We start from the raw sequence: 25185 nt of genomic DNA, 5'->3' as shown, positions 1-25185 counted from the left end.
AAGTGACAAGACGGTCAACTGCAGAATAGCGCGCTCGAAATCCACATTGTGCAGTGGTTAGTAAACTGTGATAGTTGAGCCACCATAACAGCCGGGCATGAATCATATGTTCCCTCAACGTGAACACAAAACTGGTCAGAAAAAAGGGGTGGTAGCTACAAGGAAGGTGTTTGTCCTTACCATGCTTAGGTATGGGTATGACAGTGGCTTCATGCCAGCATATGGGAAAGATGCCCTCTGCCCAGATGCAATTCTACGTATGAAGGAGAAAGTGCTTGCCTGCAAAGTTACGCAACATCTGGATGTGAACGTCACCTGACCCTGGGGCGGAGGATCGGGATGAAGTGAGAGCATAATCTAGCCCCTCTAGTAAAAGTGGCATTGTAGCAATCACGATTCTGAGAAGGGCAGATTATCACCCGAGGTTCCTCTTCTTGTTTTACACGAAGGAGCACAGGGTGATTGTGGGTGGAGTTCGAAATCTCGGCAAAATAGTGGCCCAACCAGTTGGAGATAGCACTATGACAACATCTGCTATGGTCAGGATGGAAATTGGGGAATAGATGTTGGCCCCAGAGAACCATCAGAGGTTGGCCCACACAACAGTAGAGGGAGTGGAACAGTTAAAAGAACTAGTAAATGAAATCCAGCTAGCTTTTTTGTTATCGCAAAGACTGTGACGACACTGGAGGCGCAACTGTTTATAATGAATGCAGTTTGCCATCATACGATGATGGTTAAAAACACTGAGAGCACGTCTCCGTGCACAAATTGCGTCACAGCACGCCTCAGTCCTCCAACAAACCAGGACAAGGTGAGGTAAAGATGAAGTGCGAGGAATGGAACATTCTGCAGCGGTAGGGATAACGTTGTCAAGGTAGTCCACATAGTCATCACAACTGGGGAAATGTTGTTCGATAAAGATCGCCAGGGAGGAGTAAAGCCCCCAGCCAGCCTTGGTAGGTTCCTATATAGGTGTGTCTATAGGTGGGGTATGTGTCAGCAAAAGGATAGCACACAGGAAATAGTCGCTCAAGCACATGTCAGAGAGAACGGACCACTTGAGATGACAGGCAAGGTGGACAGTGCGGAAGGAGAGGTCCAAATGGGAATAGGTGTGCATGGAGTCTGAAAGGAAAGTGGGCACTGCACATGAATCCTGCATTTCCATTTTGCTGCCAATTACTTGCACATGATTAGATGTAGATAAAAAGTAAAAATGTTAGCAAATATATACATTTATAGAACTTAAAAAGAGCCACAAACTATGAAACATTAAATATAACACCGGTTTGCTAGTGTATGCCTGTAGTATTTTCAAGTTTATTTCTTTATATTATTCAGAAGAGGTGTAAATGCAGAGCAACTGTTTTAAGTATATCATCACCTGCTCCTTGTAATGAAATAGAAATAAACCAGATAGAAGGTATTATATTTAGAAATACAATATCAATGTACGCACAAATCACATTTTTAAAAAAAAAATGGATGGGATGTTTACATATTAAGATTAAGATAGGAATCTGACACAGATGAGATTGCTCTGGTGAGGGCAGATACACAATGACATGGTGGAGTAGCTGGGAAACAGGGGTGGGGGAAGAAGAAAAGAAGATGGAGACTAAGTGATTACAGAGTGGAAGGTGTGAGAGCAGATTAGTGAAGTGGATAGGAGTGGTGGTGTATTTGAGACACGGACTAGCAGACACTGTGACTAGGATTACAGAACTGAATGATGTGTTGGGAGAGCAAATTAAATTACTTGAAAGTAGATATTTTGTAATCAATCAGCAAAACAATATGGAAATGAGGTGCACCTGCTTGTGTGAATTTGTGTATGCTTTATTTGCTGAGGAAGACTTTGGTCGATAGCTGTGTGAGTAATTGTCTTTTAGTTGTGCTTGTCTACAACTCAATGGGTCATCTTTGTGACGATTAGCAATCTACCCTATTCCTTATATTACTGTTATTCCAACTTGGAGTTTCTATTGTTTGTTTCTATATTCTTATAAATTTCATTTGCTATACATTTTCTCACTCAATAATTTCTGTCACATTCAGATAACATGGCATTATTATTCTCTTTGACAAAGATATGATGAGGAAATCAAAATCCTATAAGTTTCTATAAGATGGTTAGTGCTGCAAACACAGCTATAACAAAGTGCTGTACGAAACATTACCAGTAGATACTGATTGTAACTAGTAGATTCTTACCCTTATTCCTGTATTTGTTGCTTCTCGCACAGCTTCAATAAGTGTATCGTATTTTGGATTGAAAGTCAATGTGAAAGCACAGTCTATTATTCGACCTGCAACAGAATTAAACAAAATACATCTTTTATATATTTGAAAAAATTAGATTTCCACCGCCAAGAGCTTCTGATAAATGATCCTTTATTTACTACAAGTTTCGATCTTCAGATTGACTTATTTGCAAATGGAAGCTATGCAGAGAAGGTTCTCTCTCTCTCTCTCTCTCTCTCTCTCTCTCTCTCTCTCTCTCTCTCTCTCTCTTTCCTTTTATCACTACTAACACCTGAAAGCCAGATAGTAAGATACTGAAATAGCTCAGAAAATGCCTCCCATAGTGCAATGAGTAATTTCATGCACATAGTAGTAACATTCCATAAAAAAAGTCAAACATACAGCTGACATATTTTTACCAGAAGACTCACTCATGAAAGACTTTGCCTAATAGTCCCTGCACATGTACATAAAATAAAACTGAAGAATTTTTACCCTCTTATAAATTAGATATGAGCCAAGTAATACTGTTATTATTGTAATATATGTGAAATTTGAAGTTATCTGGCAAAGGAGGATTTTGAACTCAACTGGGTAGCATCATGCATACTTTGCACAAAATATTGGATATTGCATTAATTTTTGCTCAGTCCCTAATTTGGGCACTCCTCATTGTTTGATTAGACTGCAAAAAAGGGGAGGGCAAGCAGGAGATAGTTACTTAATCTTCCAACTAGAGATTTATTTGAAAGGATTTTGAACAGACAACTCCAGCATTTATTTGCCTTACAGTACTCTAAAACATTTAGAGATCTACACTGGAGCTTCTGGTGTCATTACCTTTCATCTGCATCAACATACACACTCTTCAAGCTACCGTATGGTGTGTGGCAGAGTGGAGGGTGCCTTACTTCCTTTCCTGTTCCCCTCGCAAGTAGAGCAAGGAAAAACAACTGCCTATATGTTTCTGTATGGGCCCTATTCTCTCTTATCTTACTTTCGTGATTCTTACGCAAATTGCAGATTGGTTGCAGTAGAATCATTCTGGCTGTCAGCTTAAAATGCTGGTTCTCTAAATTTTGTCAATAATGGCCCATGAAAAGAGCCTCATCTTTTCTCCAGTGATTCCCACTTTAGTTCACAAGGCATCTCCATAATTTTCAGTTACAACTCTTTGGTGACACATAAGGTCCACTTTAATTGGATAGTCAGAGGTCACCCACACCTAAAACACTGACACTCTACATTATCTTATCATCGTTGTGGATGAACTTAATGGTCAGGATGTAGGAGATTGGCTTCCTTCCATTTCTCCTGGTCTGCAGTCAGGCCAGCCCATCATGGATCAAACGCTCAACAAAACTACAACAGCTTATGCAGCCTGGACCTCACCATCTTCACTACTGATTTGTGTGCAGTACTTAGAAGAGCAACAGATTTTACTTCTGAATCCTTCAGGGCTTTGCAGCCTTAGACATTGTCTACACTGATCACAAGTGTTGCACTGCTGTCCAGCACTTCGACTTTGAACAGGTGCAGTCCACCTGCTCAATGTATAGATTTCACTGAATGTACAGAGACTGAGCAACAGTCTATGTTTTGCATGATCCAACATCATCTTGAGATTTTTCTGCTTGGCCTATAAATTTACCCTCAAAACCACCTTGTATACTGTCTTTGAACTCCACAGATTTTCATTTGTAACGCTGTCAAGCTGGCATACAGTTGGTCAATATGGTGTCTCGCTCCAAACAAGTCCGGTAAACAAAGATTTCGCCACAGGGCAGTCAAAGTGCGACAGTGCACCACAATATGGGCCACTGTCAACTGGGCGCCGCATCGACACTGAGGCGGGTATTAACGGCGCAGGAGGTAACCATGGGTCGCCCAAGCAGCGGAGAACCACAGAGTCCCTGCAAGAGGCCCGCATGGAGTACTGCCACACACTCTTAGTCTCCTTAATGGCTCGCAGTTTGTTGTGCGAATTGAGACTATGCCACTCCGTCTCCCAAAACCGAAAAACCTTGTAACGTAAAACCCAACGCAGGTCAGTTGTTGAAATGCCGATCTCCATAAGCGGTTTCCGTGTTGCCTGCTTGGTCAGCCTGTCAGCATGTTCATTGCCTGGGATTCCGACATGTCCTGGGATCCACACAAACACCACTGAATGACCGCACCATTCCAGGGAATACACGGACTCCTGAGGCAGAGGCAGAGGTCGAGTTGCAACAGTAAATTTTCGACATCTCAGTCTCGGACAGTAAGAACTGTGCAACCCCACAAGAGGTTATGAGCGTTAAAAACTTCCCAAAGTACGAAAGGTTTAGGGAGTTGATCAATCAGTGCAGCCAATGCAATCAGGGGTACTGCAACATCTGGAGGAAGATATACGTTGCAGACAGTTATTTCCTGCGTCATCCAAATCCTGACAGCTGCAGATTCAAGAAGGGTTTGAACGGGCACAGGTTCACTGAATACTGAGTTCAGGACATAGACACAAACTTTACCTGACACTCTATTATAGTTGCTACAGTTTCTGTAATATCCCTTATAGCCACAGAGGGCAGGGGTCCGCATTGCCAGGAACCAGGTTTCCTGAGTGGCAATGCAGAAAGCACTTGTAAAGCTTTACAGTTGCTGGAAAAAAACCGCCGCAATTCCACTGGAGGATGATTTTATGGTGAGGCTGGGAAACCATGAAGTGCATAAGGAGGCAGGTTATGCCTCAGGGTCACCTACTGCCTCTGACTATTTGTAGGCATTTCTATGGTGGATGAAGCATCAGTGAGATTCAGGTCCGTAGGGGATGCTAAGATCTCCACTGCATCCTCAAATGCAGAACTGATAGGGAGTGGTGGTGTTGGGGCCACCAGAGGGTCCTGTTTCTTAGCAGACTTCTTAGTTTGCTTGCTCTGTTGCTTCTCTTTAGGGGCTTACTGGGAAGATTTCTCCGAAGCACCTTCAGGCAGGGAGGAAGACTGTGAAGCTGTTCATCCTGCAGCTTTTGTCTCCTTGAGACACTGGCGAGTGTCCATCGTGGCATTAGTGGAGACATTAGGAGAAAGGGCCACAAAGGACCCCTTCTGCATGAGAGGAGCCGGAGGAGGCTGTTGCTTCTCCAGCAGTGGTATATGATGCCCTTGCCATGCACCATGTGGTATATTGCAGAGTATGTAGATGTAGACGTTCACATTGTCATCATGCAGTACGGTATATAAATTGTCTGACCAACAAGGTTTTTTCCACGTACGAAATAGGTGAAAATTTCATTCCACTGAGTACTACTTGGAAATGTACATCACATATGTTTAGAAATGTGGTTGGCTCCTGTCAGTTTCATCGTAGTCCTAAAGGTGATTTTTCTAATATTTTTGTGGATATGGCAGAGGTCTACATGGATCACGTCGTTTAAGTGGTTTTTGTGCTTCCACAGCTCAAGTGGAGAAAGCAGAGTAATAAGGCTGTATTATGTCATTCTCACTCAGCAGAGTATTCTCGCAGAACCTCTATTTCATGCCAACAGTGTAGTAGTTGCCCAGTGGTGACAACAGCCAGAACACTGACAGCTCCTTTCAGTTTAACTTTTAAAAAAATTAATAAAAGCTTTTAAAAATGATTTTAAAAAATCTGCAGATGATAATTTGAGGTATTATGAAAAACTAAAAAATGTTTTCTTTGGAATAAAAAGATAGGTGGGGGTACGATGAGACAGTAGAAACTATATGGCTAAGAGAGAGAAAAAGAGTATGAACGATGAAATGTATCATCCACTTATTACCCAATCAGTATACACAATAAAGAGGTTTCTGAACAGTTATGCTTTTTAAGAATCACATTAATAACTACTCCAGACATGTTGATTGCTGTTCCAAGCAGTCCCACACATTTTCTATTGGTGATTCAGCAGGCCAACTGAGATGTGATAGGGTGTTGCAAACGTTTTTCAAAGCAGAATGTATATGTGCAGCTCCGTGAGCAGACCTGTTGTGATCATGGAAGACTGGAATATCCACATCATACACATCATAAAGACACGAAGAAGGGGCTGCATTTGCCCCTCAATAATGTTGAAGTAAACATCCCAGTTCACGTTCACAGTAATCTGAATGAGTGGAAACAAGTTACAATATAGAAAATACCCCCAAAATATCTCAAAACTACACCTGTCCTGCATTCATCAGTGCACTCGACACCTCACAACATTTGAAAAGACACAACTCTTCAGACCACACTGTGTGCCTTCAGTCAGCTACCATTCAGTTTCCGCATCATTCAACCCAGAGGAGACACTCAGCTTTATGTGCCCCTGTCAGCAATGGCATTTTGTAATATACTGGACCCCAAAGGTACATTGCATGCACTTCCCTCTGTAACGTCCGCTCCGTAATCGGTTGAGACATATCTGCTTTTCCTGACAACGGCAATTCCTACTGGGCCTGAAATTGACTGTAACTGATGAGGTGTGACACTCATCTCCAGTCATCTCAGCTATACACTTTCTTAAGACCACATTGTTCTTACAACACACCACAAGGCTTCCAGTCATATACCATTCCTCGTAAACGTGTCTGACAGTCTGTGCTGACACACGGACAAATCGAGGAACTTCACTGAGGGCTACTTTCTGCCATTATATCACATCTGTACATCGACCCGTCTTAGTGCTCCGATCTGACACAACCAACAAGAACATACACAGCACTTCACTGTCACACTTCGTGCCAGCGGCAGATGGTTCATACCACTTCTAAGCTTTCTACAAAGCTCCTAAGTGACTGGTGTGCTCTTGGGGGGCAGGGGGGAGGGCGACTAATATTTTGTCCAGTGAGTTTATTTGTTAGTATGGCAGTTGTATTGTACAGTTTGTGTTGCAATGTTAATTTTTAAAACTGCTGCAAATGTCTCCACAAGAAAGACCCTTAGGAGCATTTTATCAACTGTGAACCATATACCTGCTTGACAATCCATTCCACATTCACAAATATGATGATTACTGCAGTCACCACTAACAACAACAAAACGATAATAACTACTTTCACAAAAGAAAATATTATACTCCTGCGACAAGCATAATGTACTATCCTCTGTCAAGTTTCTGAATTTATTTAGTATTGTGAATAATAGTATTACACATATTATGTGCTGTTGTGTTTCCTAGGGCAGATCAGAGTAATTTGATAGATATATGAGACTAAATGCAAATAAGAATATAAAACTTACTTTTCAAAATTAAAGTCTTAAACTGTTTTTGCATAAATAGGATTGTCGCACTTGACAAGCTTGTTGCTTACCATTGATGTGAGTTCCAAAATCTATCTTCGTAACATCATCGTACAACAAAACAGTAGAATCACCACTGTTTGGTGTATAGTGAGCTGCACAATGGTTGCGAGAACATCCAGTAGGGAAGGCCAGACCCGCCTTCAAACCATTCTCCTGAATTAATTTTCGAGCTACTGATTCCAGCTCCTCACAAATTTGTATCATTGTCATACCAGGTTTCACCCACCGCCGAATGTATTCTCTGGTCTGAAAAACATAAATCACTAATAACATGTAATGGCTCAGATAAATGGTTTATAGAGATGATTTTTATATTGCACACCAACATGATCTTCAAAAATTTATGGCATCATAAAGTACATATGGGATCAATTTCTATTTCTGAACAACGGAATGTCAAATTATCTTCGACTGTTGACAGGTTCCAATATTCCTTCCAAAACAGCCATCGAATTACAAATGGCTTCTACTATCTGCACGATTTTCTTCCTTTGTGCAGGTAATCATCTTCAAATAATGTATACCTGGCACTATGACTTTTACAATATGCTACAAACACAGAGAAATCAGATTTCTCATAGAAATTTTGATGTAACTGCATATCTGCACCTAGATTCAGCTTCAATACAGAGTGCTCAGCATACAAAATGCAACACTCTTCTTTACCTCTTTTCTTAATCCCATCTTGTAAGGGCCCCCACTTAAAAAAAAAAAAAAAAACCTCTTAGGAACCAGCCAAATGATTGTTTTGTACGTCAAGTTCTTTTGTGCATTCCTTAGTGTTCTCTCAATGAATTTCAACCTGGCAATTACTTTTCCTATAAATACTTTTATATGATAGTTCCACTTTAGGTGGTCATTAACTGATACTCTTAGATATTTTACTGTTGCCAGTGATTTATTGATAATCATGTAACTGAACAATCTACCTTTTTAGCGCAAAAAGTAAGAACAAGAAAATTTCGCAGAAAAGATACAGTGAAAAATAAATAGAAATCTGTGATTTCCAGGGCCGACTGTATAAACATCACTGACTGGAGATCAAATTTGACACTGGATCAGAAACTGAACTATGTTCAGGACTCAGCTCTATTGTATAATGCTAAACTTGGTTCCGCCTAAGTAGGTTCAGATTTGATCTTAGGTAGCACACAACATGCTTTGCAACATGGCTAACATCGGCTACTGACACTTATTGCACTTACACCACACATATTTATCATACACTGTAGATATGCAGTATTTATTTGAAGGTGTCATGTTAAAACCATGGGAACAAGTGGACAGAAAAAGGAGTGATGATCATCAAATTTCTCTCAATGCAAGAAAGATTTGCTGCTGGAAGTTGTGTTGGGCCAGTACAATGATATCTCTGAGGGGACATCACTGTAACGAACAAGGTAAAGGCATGGAGAGAAGTTGCTGTTGACTTCAATTCTCTCATAAGTTTAATACCTTATGGACAGCTCTGCAAGCTGTTGCTATGTCTGCTTTAAACAGATCAACAAGCAATATCTGAAAGGTTCCTGTGGCGTAAAATCTTAAGGTTAACAGCAACATGCACATTGCAGTCTGGTTAGTTTCAACAGATAGTCTGAAAGCCTTAGTTACAATTGCTCTACAATACTTTTCTCCACACGAAACCTCAGCTTAAATGACTTGTTACTTAACTCCAAGAGCAGGTTCACCTTTTCACGGAATGTGCGGGGAGCTCTTTTGGTCTCGTCATCATCGTCCTCAATGGACAAATCTGAATGCTCAGATATTTGTAAAGTAAGTGAAAGGAAACAATGTAATTCACATCACATAAGGTTATTGCACACAGAATTTTGCCCAACAGTGGCCAAGAACACTTGGAAAGTGGAGAGTATGGTATGGTTTCAATGGTATGGAATGGCATCGTGATGATGTTATAATTATCTTTACGATCATTACAGTAGAGAAAGTAGTAACAAATGGAAGAAAAGAATTCCAGAATTGACATGGATTTGAACATGTGATGATCTGCACTGCAGTCCAGTCCACAACGCAACCTCTGAGCCATCTAAATGAATGAAGCACAAGTATGTGGTTAGTGTACACCAAAATACAGTACTTGCTTATGTTCTATTTAGCAATGCATGTGGAATTGTCATCGCAGTTTAAGGACGTGTTAGGCAGTTAAATACTTAATACAAATTGCATATTTACTGCTACTTGAGCTGAAAGAGAACACATACAAGTGGAGATGAATCATTATTGGCTGCCGTCAAAATTCCCATACTTAATTGTTCGCTGCAAATATTCTGAATTTTCCTTTCCTAATCTGCTGCCATGTGGGTATAAAATGCCTCTGAACTTATCACATAAATTATGAGTCATCTCCCATGAGCTGTTATGAGATTGATCATTAAGTACACACTTTAGGCAGTAATTTCCTTGACCTAAACTTCCACAACGAAAAAAGTATTTTGAGCGTCATCAGCGTAGGAATGGCATAGTCACATATTTACTTGCCATCTTAATTTTAATAACTTTTTTGTTATGTCAGTTGATATGTGCTAAAAACAAAAGCAATGAATCATAGTGTTACTACACTATAATCTGATGATCAGAGCTGAACCCGACTTTGAATTGGGAATTTTCGGTGACTTACATCTATACAACAAAGGTTTCCAGATTATGCTTGATCTAAGGTTGTTTTCCGTCTCATCCTAAGGCTAATTGCTTTATACACTGGCCCTAAGTGGTATAACACAAAATCAGCAGTCTTTGTGAAATCACAAAATTCCCTATTTCTGCATAAAAATGTTGTAAATGAATGTAGCAGTTTACTAGTGTTGGTAGACTATTGTTATCAAATAGAGAATTCCCCCCCCCCCCCCCCCATTACACTGAGAATTGTGTACAATCTTAAACTAACAGCTGATTTCCTGTGTAAAGATTTCTGGCTCTAAATTGGCCATCAAACAAACATCCTCCTTCCAATGACCACTGTTCCAGTAACAGCTTTAGTTACCAACACAACATTTCCTGACAATTTTGCAACAACCTCCCACGTGAAATAGGGCATATTTTTGAGAAGTGTTTAATGCACTGCATCAATTAAACTACATATTTTTTGTAGTACACAAGTATAAATATGAAAACAACAAATATCATACTTTAGTTGTGCTAACATGTAAATCGACACTATGTTTGGTCACATTTTGACTTACCGTAGACCCCAGTTTACACCACAGATCACACTGTCACTACAAACTTTATACACAAATGGTTAAAATCATATTCAATAAGTATTGAAATAAACATTCTCACTGTTCTGTTCTAATGCCAGAAGCACATTTGCATGTAGTCTTGTGGCCCGTGCTCTGATTCGCTAATTAAAGCAAACCGAGCAGGTACCATGTTGATTTATGCGTTCGTGAAGCTCGAGTGCTGTATCTGGCACTTTTTGTATTTATAAGTGTGAACCACCAAAAACCTGCAGTTTGACTGACGCGTTGCTTTAAAGATCTCACCAAAGCACATCATTTTTGGTACAATTTGTTGTGCAAAAACATTGACTATCTGAATTGCTGAATGAAACTACACTGCGTAACAGAATTAAACGATCACTTTTTTGAAACCCCGTAACGGTCTCCCACTGTTTCACGTTAATTTCAAATGTGGCTCAAACATGCCTACAACCTTCCTCTGTAATGGTACAAAAGCGTGGTGCCCTCTGACATCACTGATGTACCTTCATTCACAATGCACGCAATTTCAGAGCTCATGCCTCTGTACAGTTCACAGGCCTCCTGGGCACACAATGGTGGGCCACCAAAGAAACAGTGTTATTTACAGAATCGCAAACGAGTGCTCGGCCTATACTGTAATCTGTATTACTGTTGTCCAGTCAACATGTTGAGTGCTACACGCAACCAGTACTTCTTGTTTCTTCTTGCTATGACAAACTTGATGACAAGTGAGGGTTACATTTTCTCTGGGTGTTCATGTCAGTGCTGAGTCACCCAACAAACGTCTTTATGGAAGAAATCCTCCAACATATCATTGCCCGACAGCAAGCTTTTGTGCAACAGCAGCAGGCTCTCACCACCGCTCTCAATCCAGTGGCATCTGCATGTTCACAGCAGATTACTCTCCTATCAGTGCAATCATCGCCCTTTCTGGCATATGATGAATCGGCTGAAGATTCAGACTCCTACAGTACATGGTCACACCAACATTTTCATGTTTTTCCTGTGGGCATTGCTAACCCAAGTAGGGCTTCCTTTCTTGCCTGATCTGCAGTGTGTGCGCCGATATGAAACTTCCTCGCAGGTGAAAACTGTGTGTCAGACCGAGCTATCCAAGCTCGACTCGCGCCCCAGCCTCACAGATTTACTTCAGCCAGTACCTCGTCTCCTACCTTCCAAACTTCGCAGGAGAGCTTCTGTATAGTTGGGAAGGTAGGAGACTAGGTACTGGCAGAAGTAAAGGTATGAGGACGGGGCATGAGTAATGCATGGGTAGCTCAGATGGTAAAACACTTCCCTACGAAAGCCAAAGGTCCTGAGTTCGAGTATCGATCTGGAACACAGTTTTAATCTGTCAGGAAGTTTCATATTATTCCATACCTGATTGCAAGCTGGAAGTATACACGATATTGATGCAGAACTGCTTGTCTCATACAACTTGTATCCAGTACTTGTACCAGCCAGATGATAGTTTAGCTGGAAGAGCCTGAACATGTGTGGTTCACTTTTACTTCACGCAGCACATATCTATCTAAAAAAATATTATAGCATCAACCAATTTTTAACCTTTGTTTCTTTTTTTCCCAAGGCATAGTTGTTTTGTGGGCAACATGAGCGTTCAGAGGAACAGTTTTTTCAGTGACATTTTCAGTGGCTATGTCTTATTAAAAACAACTTTCTGTTGACAGTAAGATATATGCTCTCTCTCTCTCTCTCTCTCTCTCTCTCTCTCTCTCTCTCTCTCTCTCTGAGTGTGTGTGTGTGTGGGGGGGGGGGGGGGGGTTAAATGTTGAGTTATGTTTGCTTTTTTATATTTTTTATCTACAGAAGACCACAGAGGCTGAAACAGTAGCATTGCTCAGTAATTAATTAAATTTAATGTACAACAACTTTACAAGATACAATTAAATAGAAAAATGTCAACTGAGGATTTTCATTGCTATCAAGGCTAAAAAATGGAGCAGTCTTGGAACATTACCTTAATTTTTTGGTCACATATGAAACTAAAAATACAATTAATCTATGTATGATATGTCACCTACCTGCCGGTGAGCTTCTGCTGCTATTCTAAATTCATTATAAATGTCAATGTTCATGTGGTCAATTGCTTTCTGTTCTTCTGAAGTGACACGCTGCCTAGCAGTACGATAGTCTCCAATAACGGGATAGTCCAAGCATTGTCCTACTGGATAGAAACCTATAAAAAGGAGAAAGGCACTCAAAGATTTTCAGTCTTTCAAAAACTAACATTCACTTGACACCCTGAGTACAGAAAAAGGTAACTGGTGTATATGACAGACATCTCTAATCTCTCACTCACACTAACTCTCTCTCTCTCTCTCTCTCTCTCTCTCTCTCTCTCTCTCACACACACACACACACACACACACACACACACACACACACACAGAGAGAGAGAGAGAGAGAGAGAGAGAGAGAGAGTCCTGTAAGACTCCATACACACACTATTCTCCCGTGAGCATTTCACTGAAGAGCATTTTTAATACGGCTGAAATTTACAACACCATCATCCTTACAATACAAAAATCACTAATAGTTTCAAACTGTTTCACCAATGCATGTGCTGAAAAACTTGTTTGCAAATTGTCAGGAACTATCAGTTATTGGTGCGTGAACAAGTCAAGCCAACTGATTGCAAGACTGATGTATGAAATTACATTTCAATCATCTTGAAACCTTAGTGTTCTTATGAGAATGAACACCTATCACAGAAGCACAGATGTTTTTTAAACACAATTATGTGAAATGTCACCGTTATTTGCAGTTGTAAATAAATTAGTCTCTGGCTGTAAGAATGGTTTTTAATTTCTTTATTGCGTAATTATGTTCTTGTGCCTAAGTCATATTACACAAAAAATTTCAGTTCCCATAATCATGCAAAGTTGGCAAATGATTTACATTTGAATTAAGGAGCCTTTACAGTTGGTGTGTGTATAACTTTCTACAAACATAAGCCATATATGGTGTTAAGGACAAACCTTTTGATGAAGCCAGATAATCATTATTCTGTAAAGGCATTAAAACATAACAAAATACTAATTTATGCCCCACGGGCTATATAGTGATGGGTTAAAATTAAGTAATTGTTCACTTTTTAGAATATAAAAGGACAAAATAATAAGTCACTAGAGTCATTAGAAACTGTTTTGTTTAAGGCATAGTATAATTATCTTATTTTGCCATGTATTTAATGTAGTTCTTAAAAGCCTTGAGTTTAAATAACTTGCCTAGATTCAATCAAGCAAGCAGACATGGGGTTAGAAATCATACATTCAGTTTACATAATGTTATTTATGCTATTAGGTTTTCACTGTCTGATTTCTAATCATGACTGGTTAATACTTTAACATGTATCTGTGTTCCAGAACTTAAAGTCTTATCCAAATTGTATACAAGACATGCCTAAAGTATGTGTAGCACGTGGATGTAGCATTGAAACAGATGCTCACTCATTCGTAACACACTTACATTGTTAGAGATTTATACAGGCAAAACTAACTAACTTTCAATAAAAATAAATCTACATCTACATGAATACTCTGCAATTCACACTTAAGTGCACGGCAGAGGGTTCATCAAACAACATTTGGATTATTTCTCTACTGTTCCACTTCTGAGCAATGCACGGGAAAAACAAACAGTTACATCTTTCCATGTGAGTACCAATTTCTCTTATTCTATTATGATTATTAGTTGTTCTTACATAGACTGGCAGCAAGAAAATATTTTTGTTTTCAGAAGAGAAAGTTGTCAATTGAAATTTCATGAAAACATCTCGGTGCACTTTTGTATTAATTACATGCCAACTCATGTACCATATCTGTGGCACTCTCTCCCCTATTTTAATATAATACGAAACGAGCTGCCCCTCTTTGAACTTTTGATATGTCCTCCATCAGTCCTATCTGATATGGACCCCATAATGTGCAGCAATATTCCAGAAGAGGACAGACAAGATTGGTGTAGGTGGTCACCTGTTCCATCTTCTAAGTGTTCTGCTAATAAAAAACAGTCTTTGGTTCACCTTCCCTGTAACATTATCTGTGTGATCTTCCCAATTTACGCTGTTTGTGACTGTAATTCCTAGGCATTTAGCTGAACTGACAGCCTTTGGATTGGTGTGATTTATCGTGTAACCAAAATTTAATGGTTTTCCTTTAGTACTCATCTGGATGACATCACACTTTTCATGACTTTAGTAAATGGTAAGTGACATCATCATCAAACAAACTAAGACGGCCACTCAGGGCCTGTAACACTACCTTCGGGAATGCCACTTATCAATTTTGTTTTACTCAATGACTTTTTGTCAGTTACTGTGAACTGTGACCTTTCTGACAGGGTATCGTTAATCCAGTCCCACAACTGAGACAATACTCCACATAGGCATGCAGTTTGGTTAGAAGCCACTTCTGAGGAATGGTGTTGGAAATCTAGAAATACAGAATCAATTTGAGATTCCCATTGAAAGCACTCATTACTTCATGTGAATAATGGGCTAGTTGTGTTTTACAAGACGGATATTTTCCAAACTCATGCTGACTATGTATCAATATACTTTTTTTTAGGCACCATATTTATCAGATTATAAGACAAGGGTTTTTCCCAAAATCATCATTCAAAAAATATGGATTCATGTTATATTCACAGATTAAACTATTGCTGCTGAGGTCAATGTCTTTACATTGACTAATAGATTAATGTAATGGTTGTCTTACATTTACAGATGTAGCTTTGGCTATTGAGGTTTTGTACAAATTTATTATGAAGAATCCTGAAGGTTAAGGCTTAGCAAACAATACTTTCATTTGAATAGACTCACGATTTCCCAATTCACAAGAACACTCCACGCAGTAGTGACCTTATGCAATCACGCTAGTGCAAGGCATACGCGAGAAACTATGAACTAGGCACTACAACAATATAATGCTCTGCTTAAAAACTGACATTTTTGTGATACACAGGATGAAATACCATAGCTTTAAATTCTATCAACTTAAAAACTTTAGATGTATTTGAACAAGTTTGCAATAAAAGTTCACGTACATGTATTGCCACTGCATAACTACATTAACGCTGCTTTTTAAGTAAAGGTAACATTCAAAGGCAAAAATCTTGCCCTCAGAAACCATGACTTAATTCTGAACCCATGTCAGTATTCTATTTGGTTATGAGAAACTAGAATGATTTAATAAGTGGGTTGCAAATGAGAACTTCAGTTGCTGTTTGATGTATTAAACCACCAGAGAAAAATGTCACCAACTTTTAGAACATGGTGGAGACATTAAGATGAAACTAGAAAGAAAATTAACACAGAGTTAAATGTCTAACAAACAGTATCAATCAAATTGAACTGACAGCAACTGTCATCACAAGAATAAATTACAGCAGAAAGACTCATTGTGGAGATACTACCAACAGACATCACTAGCTTAAGGAACGGACAAAAGTTCAAGATTTGTTCTGACCCATGATTGCGATCTTTTATTTATGTATTAGCTGCTGTTGTTACATATGACTAGCACCTAGAAGATATTGTTGTCCGTGTGTCAGTATTAATCAGCCTGGTTGCCAACTATGATGAGTGCAGGGAGGGGAGAGAGCAGGCAGCAAATTTCATCATGCTGCCAACTATGGGAATCTTATCGCATATTTGAGCTTTTTATAAACATCTACCATGTTTAAACTGGAGTTTGCCTGAATACATATGTACTCGAAATTGAACTGGCTTTAAGACTGGTCAAATACTAAATAATAGCATACATTTCTGTTAGAAGTCTAGACTGAGGCCAGCAGCATACTTCCGTATTTCATTTGGCAATGTTGTTGATGCTGACCATGAGGTATGAGGAGAATGATATGGGGAGTGTCAGGTGCTGGTTCTACACAGCCAATAAGAGAGCAGCGGGCACATGAGATGTTTGGAAGCAATAAACATTGCTATTCTCACTTCAACACAGAAGCAAAATCCACTGTGTGTTCAGGAAAGAAACAGCTTTGTTCCCAGATCCCAACATAACCACAACCTCAGAAATCCCAATATCTTCAAAAGAAATAGCCAAATATTTGTGACAACAAAGATATAATATTCACAGTTGTCCTGATAGGATGATAATTAAAATTACTGATGCCACAGATGACAAGCTAAGAAACAGAAAAAATGCAGTGAAGATAAAAATTATTGGAAGAATTGCTTTTTGTTTATTTTGTTTCTCCTTATGTTATCAAAATTTAGACAATGAATAAATGGCACAAGTTTACAAAAGGTGTAATGTTAACCTTTTGGGCAGATACCTTACGTCAATGAAAGTCTGTAGTTTTGATTCGACAAAATTTGCCAAAAAATTATATTTTTCTTAGGGAACCTCATAAAAAATGGCGGTCGCCTTATATTCAGTGTCATCTTATACTTGAGTGAACACAGTAATTTGCAATGTTTGAACATAGTGTATGTTCCAAAACACTACTGCAAATCATCATCAGTGGTATGGGTCTGCCATTTCAGCAGATTATTCATATTGCCTTTCTTGAGCATAGGTGTGACCTGTGCAACTTTAAGTATGGATCATCAAGCAAGTTGGGGTATATGACCACTAAGTATGGAGCTATTGTATCAGCTTAATCTGAAAGGAATCTAACTAGCATACAGTTTGGACCACATGCCTTGCCTTCATCAAATGATTTAACCTGCTTCACCACACCAAGGACATCTACTTCTAAGTTACTCACAGTGCAGAAATGATCTACACGGTGCTTGCATAAGGCAAAGCGGATAGCAATTGGAGAGCTGCTGCAAGATTGTATGCAGAAGCTTTTGCAAGCAGATGTATCCCACATCACTGCACGTTAGCAGCCATCGAGACACACTCAAATAAGCTGGTAAGTTGCATGTAGGTTTCTTGCCTGAGGTGTAAAGTAGTAGCACTTTGCACTTGGTACTCGTGAATACTATCCTCAGTCTACCGTTTGTCTTCTGGTAGGTGCCAAAAGGTGGTGCAGGTCGTCCACACTCGGTTCTAGCACTATAGTTGGAGGAAGATGTGCTGACAGTGTTCAAAGAGGACCCAGCCATCAGCATTCAGCAGGTAGCACATGCACTACACACAGGTAAAAGTGGCATATGGCATGTTGTCCATGAACACCAGCTCTATCTGTAACATCTGCAGAAAGTCCAGCCAAACGGGAGGAGAACTCTACATGATGGGTCAGTATGTGCCACGGTATTTACAACAGTGCATACTCATGCCACAATTCTGGAGCTTGGCGTTATTCATGGATGAATGCACATTTACTAGACTCAGCATATTAAACTTGCACAACATGCATGTTTGGGTTGACAAAAATCCACATGTGCAAGTTATTCAAAATCACTAACACAGAGTTCGATATTAACATCTGGACCAGAATAATTGGTGACCATATCAATGGGCTACATATACTGCCAAACACATGAACAGGGGCGATCTCCTTCACATTTATTAGAGATGTTTTGCCAACTCTGCTGGATGTTGAGCCACTAAATGTTTGGATGGACACGTGTCCGCAACACGCGGAACTCTAACACACTTTGATGTTGATGTGCCAAATCACCTCAATGTCACATATCCCAATCAATGGATTGGTATGGGTGAACCAGTTCCAGACCAGCAGTGTCACTCAATCTGACGACTCTCTACTATTTTCACTGGGGTAGTATGAAGAGTATGGTGTATGGCACACCTGTAACGTCAGCAGAGGACCTTATTGCTCGAATCCATTGAGGAATCAAAATATTTCAAAGACAACCGCACACTTGCTTATGTGCATGAGGCTCAACACTGACTGTAGTGCACTCTGCATTGAAGTAGGAAAGATCCAGTTCAGAGCCAATTTGCAATGTAGACAGCGCAATGCGCTACTCATGTTGGGTTTATTGATGTAATGTCTAACATACACCCATCTCAGACTTTGACACTCTCCAGTGCCCAAGCCATACGTTCTGGATATGGGCTCCCTCTTGAAAACTGATCAGTGTGCCTTCCTGCACTACATATTAAGCATTTTCAGTGTTTTTAGGACACCTTTTACACTAATTTAAGTTAATCTTATTTTTCCATTTTTGAACGGAATTTGGTTTTTACTTAATAATCCAAAAAGTAGAGAAGGTAGCTTCATGAAAACTTCTATAGATTGTTTTTATGATAAGCAGAACCTGATTCAAAACACAGAACTTTATAAGTTCAATATTATGTGTTTTTAAAAATTTCTAAAACCTGGATTTTTGAATAAACTAATTATCGGACATGCTCAGACTCTAAACTTTTGACACTTGCTTAGTTTGCCATAATCCAGCCAAGTTTTGTAACCATATTTAAACATTTAACTTCACATGACACTGACCAATCTCCATTTGCTCTGCTCATGGCATGCATTAGGATCTGCTGGCTTGTCATGGCTGAACACTGGAGAAAAATCAATATTTTACTCACCACACTAGCTTGCTTCGCCACGGCAGGTCTGAGAGTACTGTGTGCCAGTTTATGTGGGATCTACTTAAAATACACTTCACACTATATTTATCTTCACAGTAGCTTTTCACCTGTGGCTTGGCATACATTCACATAACATATATTTCACATATATTGCACACATAAAAATTCTTGCTGTTTTATGCCATACTAACTGTGAGAGGATGTTAAATTTATCTTTGGTATTCAGCTATGTGGTATGAACTTTAGTCTTGAAATACAATGACAAAAATATTGGCTCACTGCCGTGCTCATTCTTGCAACCTGGCTCACACACTGAACAGTTCAAATAAGAGAAATTACACATCATAGTTTTTAAAGTATAAAGTATTCCAACTGAATTAAAGCCAGGAAAGATATACCAACAGATTGTTTCAGAACATTTTACTGATGACCCTGTAAGTTGCCAGACATTTGACAATTATGGCATATTCCAGTTTTAGATAAGATCATGTCTTTAATATATGGTATTCACCCAAGTATAAGGCAACACCAAATGTAAGATGATCTCCTTGAAAAATATTCTGACTAATCAAAATTACAAACTGTTTTATTCATATAAAACATCTGCCTAAAAATGTGAACATTACCCTATTCTAAACTTATGCCATTTATTGTCAACATTTTGACAATACAAGGAGGAATAAAATAAACAAAAACAAATGGTTTACAGTAATTTTTATCTTAAGTTCCTTTTTTGCTTACTATCTGAGACATACAACTATGGTATCGTTACTTTTAATCACCACCAACATTATCTGGGATAGTTTCACCTACGGCATGAGAGGTGAGAAAAGAAGTAAAGTATATCCAATGATGAGCAGAAATGAAATTTATTATCTTGGATGTGACAAAAAACTTTTGTCTTTTTTCTTTTGAATATATTGCAATTTCCAAGGTGGGGTAGGGTAGGAAGCAACACAGCTTAAGGTGAGGTCACACCCCCACGCCAACAATGCAGATTTCTGCCAACATTTAACCAATTATTTCTGAAACTATTGAAAACATCACTACCAAATTTTTACTAACTGAACATCTGAATGTACTTAGTTCACTGATCCAAAATGGAGAAGGTACACAGTGGAAATTGGGATACAATTTTTTAAATAAATTCCTGTTTCTTGAAAACTTGTTTTATACCACCAATTACATAACTCTCAAAGCACTATAGTAGATCCATATAATTACATCCACTATATGAATAATTTTTACAATTTTTCTGTTTGTATGTTTATTGCTTCCTGAGAAAAAGTGGTTTTTGTCAGAAAATGTGAAGTTTTGACAAAATTCAAGTTAATGCTTTAAGTCCATGGAAACACATCTTTCATCCTATAAAAAATCCTGGTCAAAAGCAGACTGCTTCATAGTCTGATACTACTACTTTGCCTAAATCCTACCTCCTCCTTTTCTTTCTTGCCTCCTTGGTCATTTGCTGAGCAGAAATTTCAACCTTCCTCACTCTTAATTGGTCCATGGTTTCTGATGTTCTGGCCGTGTTCTGCCCTATATTTATTCCCAGCTGTTCCAGGGCTTTTATTCTTTCCATATTCAGGATTTGTTAAGTCTCTGAATATAGGCTTAATGGCTGCCATTACTGCTTCAGATACTGAATGTTTTATGTTTAGATTCATCTAGTTTGCCTCTGCTTTTCTATAGTTGGACTATGTACCTGGTGCGGGGGGGGGGGGGGGGGGGGGGGGGCACAAGTTATGTACAGGGTTAGTATCTGTGGATAGCCTGTGAAAGTATGTTTCACACACTGCTTTTTACATGCATTCCAAATCGGGTGTTTTCTCTAATGGTTTTGCCATAGTATTCCAGAAATTCATCAATAACTTTATCAGTAAACCTTCCATCATATTTTAGAGTTTTTCCACCTGATAATTTAGTGTTGTCAAGTTTCTTTTTCAGCTGACAAAAGCAGGCTCCCAGCCTTCTCTTTATGTGTCCTATACATTCAAGCTTCGTAATATGTTCATCATTACAGATTGCTTTTTAGAATAGTGCTGGAGAATTTACAGTCTCCATCTGCCAGATATTTCATATATCTAACTCCTCTCTCTGATTGTGGGTGATGAAAAATAGCCATAGCTGCTGCTACCTCCATACCACCACTTGACACCTCATAGTTCCTCGTAAGCGAGGGCCTATGGGCATTCTTTTTCTCTTCATTATCACCTACTAAGGGGCACCCTTGGCAACATTTAGTAAGAACATATTATTAGTATCAACACCTGTTGCAGTAGCAAATCCATTTTTGGAAGTGTGGCCACTTTTTTGCCGTAACTCACCAGATGCTACACTACTATCTGTTAAACCACCATTCTCATTGACTGCTTATACAGCTCCAGTTTTCATGGATTCGGTTGCAACAGAACCTGTGCAGTAATTTCAGTATGTGTCTCATATTGTGTGGGTGGGTTTGACACATTCACGAGAGCATTAAGTAATCTATCACCACTACTACCTTTCACAATACACCCAACTCCATAAATAACCTCACACAATTATTTAAGCATTTGGCAGCTGCTATAAATGATTTATCAACAATGCAATTTGTGCATATGATTTTAAGGTTACAGACTATTCAATTCTGGCATTCACATCTCTGGAAAGCACTATATCTCTAAGACATAACTTGCATACTACAATCTCTTCAACCTTGATGTTAAAATATTCATATTCAAATCTATAATTACATTTCCTCCTTGCCTTCGTGTACTAGGAAAAATGTCAACAGTCTTCTCATCACTACAACTATTATTTTGCACTATTTCACTGCTATCCACAACTGATGTAGTTCTATACTATCTATTTCCTTTGTTATGACGTCTCTTGAAAATATCTTTTGGTTTAGTCATTTTAAATGAGAGCAATAACACACAACAGTTTTACTATAAACACAGCAAGCTACCAAACATCAAAATATTTGTTTTGTTTTCAAAGATTTACAACCATATGAGCATAGAATAATTAATGATCAGAGCAGCCAATATGTGGTATATAAATCCAAAGGGAATATAGCAAAGCCACAGCATTAGAGCGTGTAGTTTCTGAGATTTCCATACATATCTGAAAGGATATCTAGACCATTAAACATTGGAAAAATATAAAAAATGCATTTTTTTTAATACTTGGGGTCCGAGCTCACATTAAATTATTGTGAACAAAACGGGCATCACTAAATTTTATAATCTTGGGTGTAACAAATATTTGGCTATTTCTTCTGAATACGTTGTAATCTTCAAAGGTTTGGATTAAGGTAGAACACGAGAAGAGAGCACCCCCCCCCCCCCCCCCCAAATACATGGCAGACTTCGCACCTATACTGACGTGAGGATGTGACAACATTCCTTCGTCTCTTGCTTCCAGACTTGTTGTCTGCAAGATGTTCTCTCATTGGCCGCGTAGATCAGCAGCTGACACACACCCTGTAGTTCCCATCATAGCTCATGGTAAGCACTGAAAGACTTAAAACCTTCTGCGGAAATGTATACTATCATCGAGTATATGTCCAATTTTGAAGCAAATTCACTTCTGCGACAAAAGGATTGAGGGAAACAGCAGTTTGCACAAGGCAAATGTTCATAAAAAGCCAGGATATGCAGTACAAACACTGTCCTATCACTTTAATACAAACACCTGTCAAAAGCCTAAATATGGTCCTCAACGATAAGTGAACATGTGGGTTAATCCACTGTGCCTTCAAAAATGATGAGGTCACCCAGGGAATGCCACAAAAACATTCCCCAGGCAATAGTGTTCCTTTCAGCAGCCGGGACCCATCCAATGATTGTTGCAATGTGTTTGCTTTCAGACATTTCACACTGTACACATCAATGGTCATCTGTCCAACGGAGCATAAAACATCATCACCTGTTGCCACTCGGTGCATGTCCAGTTGTGGTATTGGCTTGCAAATTCCAGCCTTTGTCAGCGACGACCAGCAGTCAGCGTGGCTACATGAACCAGGAACCTGCTGTGAAGGCCCATATGCAGCAATATTCACTGAACGGTCATTAAGGGCCCCTTGGTTCATCTGGGTAGTCAGTTGCTCAGTTGTGCATGTCTATTCACCTGTACACATCTATCTCTGTGACTGTTTTTCACCTGTATCATCTATGGCCTGTGACGTACCACAGTTCTCTCGCCACTGGTTTCAGACAGTGCCATTTGCAATGCATGGTATACTTTAACCACAACAGCACACAAACAGTTTAAAAATGCATCCATTTCAGAAACACTTTCACCTCTGGCCCAAAAGCCTATGATCATACCGTTTTGGACATCAGATAATCACTGCATTTCTACATTACGACAATGACTGCACCATTTTCCAATATCTGCCTGACATGCTTTATATACTCTCCACTGCTACTGCTACTGCTACCACTTACCAGTCATGAGTGGCCATTGCACACCGACTTTGCACATAGGTGGAGATCATATTACTATGACTGTACCATGTATTCCCAAGGGTGGTAGCATGAGGAAATTTGCTGCCCACTCACCACTTCCTTCCCCACATTCACCCTCAGTCAAGCTGGTCTCACTGCCCCCCCCCCCCTCCTTCCCCGCCCTCCTAATCCCTCCCCAAGTCTCCACTATAAATCTGCATGTGACCACAACTAGCAAAGCTTCATCTAATAATAAAAATATTGATAGCAGGAATAGTCTAAGCTGCACATGTAAGATGACACTAATGAATTTGGGAAAAAACTGTCTCATAATTGCGTAAATATGGTATATGCCATCTATGACAATGTACTTGTACCACTTTCAGGTGCACAATTCATTTAACAACAACAGAGTAAAACACCCTTGCACAACATAATTTTGTTTTGCTATTGTGTTGGCTAGTACATACAGCTTCCAGATTAGCGGGTTCATCAGGCAGCCTCAGTTGAAGGTAAAGTGGAATACAGTAAATTTCTGCATACATTAGGTACCAAATCAAAATACCTCTATTTTTGCAACATCAGTGAGTTAATCCTATCTACGTCTGGAATACCTCCATATCACCTCAGCAGTTTTATGTAATGGTACCCGTCTGTCTCATAACTGTCAAAGCAGAAAAAAAATTATACTGTGTATTAAACAAAGTAATTTCCACTGACTCCAGTATCTATCATTTTACACTATTACACTCTTCCTTGTTGTATCCTGGACATTTGGTCTTACCACCATAAATGGTTGATTGTTCTAAATAGTAATAAACACTATATACAGGGTGTACATTAAGTCCAGGAACACTTTCAATTATTTATTGCACAATAACTAAATATTGTACAGATGTCATATATAATGAATTTTGAAGAGAAACTCTGAAAGTTTTTTTCACAAACATTCGACATGCGCACCGCGAGTGACCCGGCAGACGTCAATACCATAATTGAATTCTTGCCATACTCGTCCCAGCATGGCATTGTCGACTGTGGCAGTCGCTTCCTGTATTCTCCCTCAAACTCTACTACATCACGTGGTAGAGGTGGTGCATATGCCAGATCTTTAATGTGTCAGCACAGAAAAAGTCACACAGCATGAGATCTGATGATTGGGGAGGCCATTTAACAAAATAGCTGTCCCCTCCTGTAGAACGGCCGATCCATCGACACGGCAGCTCTGTGTTCAGGTACCCACAAACTTCACGATGAAAATGGGTGAAGCCTTCCTTGTTGGTGGCTTCTTACCGTACTTGGTTCTAAACATCCGTTGAACAGCTGTAGCACACTTGTTTTTGTCGAACTCCAACACACAGAAAGCTCGCTCCGCACCTTAACTCGCCATGTTTGCGACTGGCGCTGACTATCGGCAAATTACCAAGCTGTGCTGTGGTGGTACAGGGAAAAAATAAAATAAAGTAAAAAATAAAAAGAAATTCTGGGGTTCTCTTCAAAATGACATATGTA

At 39.3% G+C, this 25185-nt stretch overlaps 1 protein-coding gene across 1 annotated transcript in view; it reads right to left on the bottom strand.

Moving 5' to 3' along the window:
* The window catches only part of LOC126297853 (methionine aminopeptidase 2-like), a 106950-nt gene that overhangs the window by 36631 nt on the left and 45134 nt on the right, over window positions 1-25185 (bottom strand). Inside the window, exons 4-6 of the mRNA XM_049989119.1 lie at window positions 12791-12945; window positions 7539-7776; window positions 2218-2312 (exon numbers count right to left, since the gene is read on the bottom strand). Coding sequence (XP_049845076.1) covers window positions 2218-2312; window positions 7539-7776; window positions 12791-12945 — 488 coding nt within the window. The remainder of the gene's footprint in view (window positions 1-2217; window positions 2313-7538; window positions 7777-12790; window positions 12946-25185) is intronic.

This window comes from Schistocerca gregaria, chromosome X (genome assembly GCF_023897955.1).
Source record: "Schistocerca gregaria isolate iqSchGreg1 chromosome X, iqSchGreg1.2, whole genome shotgun sequence".
NCBI lineage: Eukaryota > Metazoa > Arthropoda > Insecta > Orthoptera > Acrididae > Schistocerca > Schistocerca gregaria.
This window is presented reverse-complemented; position numbering and strand designations above follow the sequence as displayed.